We start from the raw sequence: 7,691 nt of genomic DNA, 5'->3' as shown, positions 1-7,691 counted from the left end.
TAAAAAAAATTAACTAAAACATAAGGTATAGTTCAAGGCATAGTAATCGCGAGAGAGTGCCTTCTCTTTCTCTGGGAGAAAGCGTGAGGTTCCAGTGCCTTTGTTCTATCAAAGGTTAAAGTCTCACCTTCTGTGAGCTTGTGTAACATTCCGTTTGTTCTGTTTCGGGATTTGGGTGGTAAGACGTAATGGAGTTTGAGGACTTGGCATCACGATGGGAGAGGTTACAACTTTCCAAAGAAGAAAGCGACTGTTTCCATTTCAAGCAGGGGAAACACAAACGGAGGGGAAAAACGGGGCAAATACTGTATAGTGGGGAAGGCTCTGACCGAGAAGGGAGTTAATAGCGATGGCTTTAGAATTACAATGTCCCAAATATGGAGGTTGGAAGGGTGGGTAACTTTTAAGGAGCTGGGTGAACAATCCGTTATGATCGAGTTTCAGAAGATAGAAGACAAAGAAAAGGTCTTGAGTGGGACGTCCATGGTTCTTTGACAGACACCTACTCACCATGATGGAGGTGGATGACAAGGTATCCATAGAGGCACTGCAGTTTTGTTTTGAACCCTTCTGGATACAACTCCACAACCTTCCACTTTCAGTTATGACAGAAAGTTTTGGAGAGTAGTTTGCAGAGTCCATAGGCCATGTCATTAGAGTTGAGGCAGAGGCAGATGGTCGTGAATGGGGGAGGTGCCTTAGAGTAAGGGTGGCTGTGGACCTCAATAAACCATTGTTACGAGGGAAATGGTTAAAGCTAGACGATAAACAACACTGGATTTCTCTTAAATACGAGAGACTGCAAAACTTTTGTTTTCATTGTGGTGTACTTAATCACAAAGGAAAAGGGTGCTTGAGATCACGTACTACTCAACAAGGAGACACACAGCCTTCAACTTAGTTTGGTCCATGGCTTCGAGGACAACCCAGTAATACAAACATTTTTTATACACGTAGATATGGTGGTTCTAAGGGCAGAAATAACCATCAGAGAGGTCAGCAAGGTGGAGAGGGCAATTTGGTCCAAGAAGTTTCACTGCACAAGGTACCAGAGGTCTATCCAGAAAAGGTAGTGAAGGAGAATGAGAAGGTGACAGCAAAAAATAAGGAAGAAGGATTTCGTGCAGGCCCATATCAGCCACCAACAGAGGGCACATAAGGAGTAGGAACTCCTAATGATCTATGCCTCGGGAACATGTTTAGAAAAAAGGAGGTAAGTCAACCCTCTGACCATGCACAGGCTACTTCGGTACAGGAGGGTGATAGGTTTTTAGAACCCTTTGTCCTCCAAGAGAACCATGGTCCTCAAGTGGGGATGGATGCTGTAGCAAACCTAATATCAAGGAATTACACCCCTAATGGTCCTACGAGGGAATTAGGTTGTGAAATGGGAACGCGGGAAATCACTAAAGGCAATGTGGTAACACCTACTGTTGAGGTACGTGGTTTAAAAGAATATGATCAAAATAAGAGGGTGTCTCTGGATAACTTACATGGCAAAGATATTACCATGGCATCGATTAATGTTAATGAGTACACCTATACCAATTTTCTCTTCCCTAGATTGCATAGTTGCATCCCAGTTAACTTTTAGAATCCCTACTACAGGTTTTGTCCATCTATGAGCCCTTGCCAGAAGCTTTGTTTTAAGGCCAGTTTCCTATTGGAGGGCTTCCTTATGAGATGAAATTACTGTCCTGACCTGATCTGTGATTTCCTGTGGATGTTTAAAAACTTTCCCATGCAAACAGTCATTTCTTCTAGACCATATCACCCTCATTGTGACTGCAACCTCATCTAACTCCACTGGATCAAGAGTAACAACCAGGCCTGCCCACACATTGAAAATCAAGTCACTTTGAAGAGATAATTTCTGCACTTTCTTTGGACCTTGACACCACACGTCTTTAGCACCAATACATCCCCATAAAGCATGCCCAGAAGTCTCAAGTTCTTGGTTGCATATTAGATAAATGATGTCCTCTACTACCTTTCTCCTTTTAAGATTAGCCAGAGTGGGAAGGGCCTCACTGCATGCTCTCCATAGAAACATCTTGGTGGCAGGAGGTACTTTAAGTTTCCAAATTGTCTTCCACACTTGGCAGTCCCTTTTCCTGCTTGATGATTCCCCTTCTTGCTCTCTTTCCATTTCTTTGCTGAGATGGTAACCACTTTTGACTGTGTATATGTTATTTTGAGAAAACTGCCATATAAGTTTATCTTCTCTCCCCCCTAAACTGATGGGAATGGCTTTGATGCCTTCTATTTCCTGATGAGTAAACAATTCACAAAGGAGAGATTCGTGCCATTGCTTCAGATGGGGTTCAATAATATCACTAACCTTGTCACACCAGCAATCTGTTTCTCGAGGAGTCAAGAACTTTTGGGCAGGTAGTGAAAGGATCCATTTGTCTTGCCAAATGTTTATCTTCTGGCCATTTCCAACCCTCCATATGAGACCTTTCTTTAACAGTGTTAAGCCAGCATGAATGCCTCTCCGTACAAAGGAAGGCCTTGTCCCCAACTTTGCTTCAAGCAAATCTCCTTTATTAAAATACTTTTGCTTTAAAATTTGTGCCACTAGGGATGTTGGATTTTGAAGGATCCTCCATCCCTGCTTTGAGAGTAAAGCAAGATTAAAGCATCTTAGATCTCTAAACCCAAGTCCTCCTATTTCTTTGCTGCCACTGAGTTGCTTCCACTTAACCCATTGAATTTTGGAGGAGTCTTCATTGAATCCCCACCAGAATTTCCTAAGAATCTGATTCAACTTTCTAGTAATGGATGCTGGTAACAGGAACATTCCCATTGCATAGGTGGGGATGGCTTATAGGACTGCCTTGAGCAAAATCTCCTTTCCTACTGTAGAGAGAAACTTAGTCCTCCAATTAGTCACTCGAGTCCAGGTTCTGTCAATTAGGGAATGGAATGAGTCAATATTTTTTCTACCCACCAAAGCAAGTAAGCCCAGGTATCTTTCGAGACTAGAGGTGGATTGGACACCTGCTAGCTGCAATATCTGTTGTTGAGTAGTCTGGGCAGTGTTCTTACTACAGAAAATAGCAGATTTATCCTTGTTTAGTACCTGTCCAGATCCTTTCTCGTATAGTTCAAGGATATTAAGCACACACTTGATTTCCTCATGCTTTGCTTGGCAGAATAGGAGGTTGTCATCAGCAAAGAAAAGGTGATTCACAGTGATTGGGCCTCTACCAATAGAAATAGGAGTTAAATTGCCACATGCCTTAGCTGGTTTAGAAGAGAAGTGAGGGCTTCTGCACATAAGACAAGGGGACCCTTTGTCCCCTTGAAGGCACAAAAGACTGTTGAGGTTCTCTATTTACAAGAATTGAATAAGATACAGAATTGAGGCAAGCTTGAATGATATGGATCCAGTGAACAGGAATGTCCATCTTGATCATGATGGCTTCAATGAATTTCCACTCTACCCTATCGTAGGCCTTGCTCATGTCCAATTTAAAAGCCATGAAGCCTTTTTTGTCTTGCATTCTAGAGTTCATAGAGTGTAGAATCTCATAGGCCACCATGGTATTATCAGAGATTAGCCTTCCAAGTACAAATGCACTTTGGTTGGGGGCAATGATCTAGGGCAGTATCTTTTTCAGTCTGTTTGCAATGGTTTTAGACACAATCTTGTATAATACATTACATAGACTGATAGGCCTATAATCAGCTACTCTTTTGGGGCTTTGAACTTTGGGAATAAGTGAAATGTATGTATCATTAACATCATTGAGTGAGCCCCCATGATTGAGAAAGTTAAGAGCATAACTGCACACTTGATCACCAACTACCTCCCAATGTTTTTGATAGAACTGAGCAGGGAACCCATCAGGACCTGGCGACCCTAAAGGGTTCATATGAAATACTGCTGCATTGATGTCTTCCTTAGTGAAAGGATTTAAAAGCCAGGCCTTCATGTCCATATCTAGTTTAGTGTCCAGTGCATGCAAACATTTCTCAACAGATGAAGGGTGGGAAGTGGTAAATAAAGAGGAGAAAAAACCTATGAAGACCTTTCCAATTTCTGACTGTTTAGTAACACATCTTCCTTGAGAATCCTCTATGCATTTGACTGCATTGATTTTCCTTCTTTGGTTTGCCTGCATGTGAAAGTGTTGAGTGTTCCTGTCCCCATGCTTGGCCAGTGTTGATTCGCTCTTTGCTTCCACTTAGTATCATTTGCTGTTATGGATGATGCCACCTCCTCTTGAATATGTTTCATAGTTGCTAAGTGCTCACCTGTACCAGTGTTCTGAAGGTGCCCAATACTTTGTTTTCCCTTTATGATAACCATCTCTGCTTGTTGCTTTAGTGTCTGCCTCTAGGTCAACAAATCCTTTTGGCAAAATTCAAGCTTAGTTCTTAGTAGTTTGGCCTTACTATCTGTTGTACAAGTTTTCTACCATGCCTCACTCACCACATGCTTGCTTTCTTCCTTCAGTTCCCAGGACATTTCATATTTAAAACACCATCTTTTCCTCTTCATCCCATGATTGATGTTGTGTAAACTAATTGACAAGGGAGAATGATCAGACTTAATGGCAGGAAGAACATTGCATACACCATGGATATAAATATCATTCCATTCCTTGTTTCCAAGAGCTCTATCAATTTTTTCTTTTGTAAAGTCCCTGCCATTTCTATTATTCGACCAAGTAAACTCCTGCCCATGTGATTGTATGTCATTGAGACCACAACATTCCACAGCTTGTCTAAACTCCTCAATCTGTTTATATGGTCTACTAGCTCCACCTATTTTTTCATTTTGATGGAGGATCTCATTAAAGTCCCCAGCGCATAACCAAGCTATAGAACTAGTTGGTTTGGGCATCTTTAACAATTGCCAACTACTGTTTCTTTTCCCTATGTCAGGATGTCCGTAGAAATCTGTGAATTGCCATTAACACTAATATGCCATCTTATGTAATTGATGACTTTAACACTCCATTCCTCTTTCCAAAGAAGAGCAATACCCCCACCGAACCCCACACAGTCCACTGAGAAACACCCATCCATCTCCAAACATCTCCTTACTACCTCCATCCTATTCCTTCTGCATTTAGTTTCCACTAGGAAAACTAAGTTGGGGTACTTTTCCTTAGTTAAATTCTTAAGGACATTAACTGTCCGAGGGGTCCCAAGCCCTCAGCAGTTCCACACCAAAATGCTCATTGATGATGGCAGGGCTGGGAACCAGCCTCTGCCTCAGCCATGGTAATTCCTTTAGTGTCATAACATCTCTTTGTCTTCTTTGCAATAGACTCCTGCAGAGATGAACTCCTTTTACAACCCCTCGCATATTTGTTCCTCGCAGTACAGTTTGAATTGTCAACCAAACTCGATTTACCTTTGCTAATAGAACCTTAAGAGGCAATGCCTTTGATGCGGAAGCTTATGGACTCCTTATGGTAACTGTTTTTTGCAAAGATCTTGGATTAAGGCAGTTATGCCTGGAGGGGGATTCAAAACAGGTAGTGGATCTTTTGAACCAAGATTATTCCAACTGGAGCATGGGTGGATGTCTCATAACAGATCCGAAAATATTTTAAATTCAACTGTTGCTTGGTCAGTTTCACTTGCATATCGTGAGGCTAATATGGCAGCTCACATGCTTGCAAAGGCTGCATTTGACTGCATTGAAGATGTTTATGATATTGAGATGTGTCCAACTTGTATTCTTCCTTTGGTTACTAAGGAAATGAGTTGATTTGATTCATTTACTGCATAGAATAAATATAGATAGAAGCTACTATTGGTAGCATTTATTCTGTATACATGATGTGACATCACGTAGACCACATATCTCCTCAAGTGAGTGTTGGGAACAATCAATTAGAAGTAGCTACACAGTGAGTGTAAAGTGTGCACTGCTATAATAGCTTATCTCTAATATTACTTTACTGTATATCATCATGTTTCATGTAAGTGTTTGATTTGATCAATGAGATCAGGTTTATAAAAAAAAAAAAGTGCAAGGCATAGTAACGCACGCCTCGAGTCGGAACTCCCGTTAACGTAGCCCTCAGCAAAGCTCTCACTTTCGGAGACCGAAACAGCGAAACACACAGCGCGATGAAGTTCACAGATTCCCCAGTAATCGAGCTGCCTGTGCGCAACTCCCTTCTTTCTCTCCAACAGGACAACGGCTCCATGCACGTTGGAACCTCCGTCTGGCCCTGCTCCCTTGTCCTCGTTAGATTCGCCGACCGCTGGGCCCCGCTCACTCAAATCCCCATCGACAACAACAGCAACCCCTACTCCCACCTCCTCGACTTCCGTGGCAAACGTGCCGTGGAACTCGGCGCCGGGTGCGGGGCTGCCGGCATGGGGTTCTATCTCCTAGGTCTCACAGACATCGTGCTCACCGACATCGCCCCCGTCATGCCCGCACTCAAACGCAATCTCAAACGCAACAAACCCGTCCTGGCCAAAGCCCTTAAGCACTCCATCCTCTACTGGAACAATCTCGACCAAATCAACTCCCTGAACCCACCCTTCGATTTCGTTCTTGCCGCCGATGTCGTTTACATCGAGGAGACCGTGGGCCCGCTCGTGTCCACCATGGAAGCTCTGGTGTCTGACGACGGCGTCGTTCTGCTCGCTTACCAATTGAGATCCCCGGAGGCCGATAAGCTGTTCTGGGAAATGTGCGAGGAAGCATTTCATGTCGATAAGGTTCCGCACGAGGATCTTCACCCGGAGTATGCCTACGAGGAGACCGATGTTTATATATTGAGGAAGAAGACCAAGATTAGGGTGGAGGGTTCGTAGCTATATTTCTTCATGTTCATTGGCTTGTTTGGAAGTTTTTGTTTGTTTTCCCGTGTTCTGTTATGATTAATGGCAAATCACGGATGAATTGTGTTGGAAAGTACTGTAGAAACACTTATATTCTTGATTATTATGTCATATACTTAACCAAGGTAAAATTTTAAATCTAGGAGAGTTCTTATGATTATTCTGGAATAAGTTTTCGAGTCTTCTTTTGTAGTGCAAGATAGTGTTTCAATTCATCATGCAGCTGAAGTTATATAATGTATGAATTGCATGCATCGTCTCCGAATCTGATCTCACAGCAACACATACACAGATATCCTCACATGAGTATTGAACTGAGGAATGTGTTAATGCTACAGGAAATGAAATTATTACTAGAAGAATCAGGACTTTATGCTACTCTAGCTTGCCTTCGAGGCCATTTTGAGAAACAAACATATAGCTCCCCCCACCTTTGATACTGCCATTTTCCCTGATACCTTGCCAATTGCAATTTTACCTCAAGCTTACTTGATCATCATCAGCAGATGCAGCCACCAAATGGAGAGTGGGAGATGCAATTGGTGTAAGAAGTAGCATCTCAAGACTTGCTTGGCTCGTGTTTTGTTTTTCCGTTTGTTGTGCTTGTGTTTAAGCATGCCAATTTCTCTCTCAAGGTTTCTCTTTTCTGCCAAAGAACTGTTCCCCTTTAGCTCGATCATCTTGTGCTGCAGCTCTATGGTTTGGGTTTTGTACTTATTTCCCTTGTTCTGGGTGGCGTTCTGGTAACAATCTTGAGACTCCCTATGTCATTGGTGAGAACTGTTTATCAGTTTTGTGAATGGGGCAGTCAACTGGCTTGTGTGCTCCTCATGTCAATAGAGCTTTAGGCAATGTGATCCTGTCAACTT

At 42.5% G+C, this 7,691-nt stretch overlaps 1 protein-coding gene across 1 annotated transcript; it reads left to right on the top strand.

The window, feature by feature from the left end:
* The first annotated feature begins 5,982 nt into the window (after positions 1–5,982).
* On the top strand, positions 5,983–6,960 carry LOC108996732 (protein-lysine methyltransferase METTL21D). The gene has a single exon (XM_018972749.2). The coding sequence runs from the start codon at positions 6,097–6,099 to the stop codon at positions 6,793–6,795; it is 699 nt and encodes a 232-aa protein (XP_018828294.1). The 5' UTR covers positions 5,983–6,096; the 3' UTR covers positions 6,796–6,960.
* The last annotated feature ends 731 nt before the right edge of the window (positions 6,961–7,691 follow it).

The sequence above is a fragment of the Juglans regia genome, chromosome 1 (assembly GCF_001411555.2).
Source record: "Juglans regia cultivar Chandler chromosome 1, Walnut 2.0, whole genome shotgun sequence".
In the NCBI taxonomy this organism is placed as follows: Eukaryota; Viridiplantae; Streptophyta; class Magnoliopsida; order Fagales; family Juglandaceae; genus Juglans; species Juglans regia.
The sequence above is the reverse complement of the archived record's forward strand: the minus strand, read 5'-3'. Positions and strand labels throughout refer to the sequence as shown.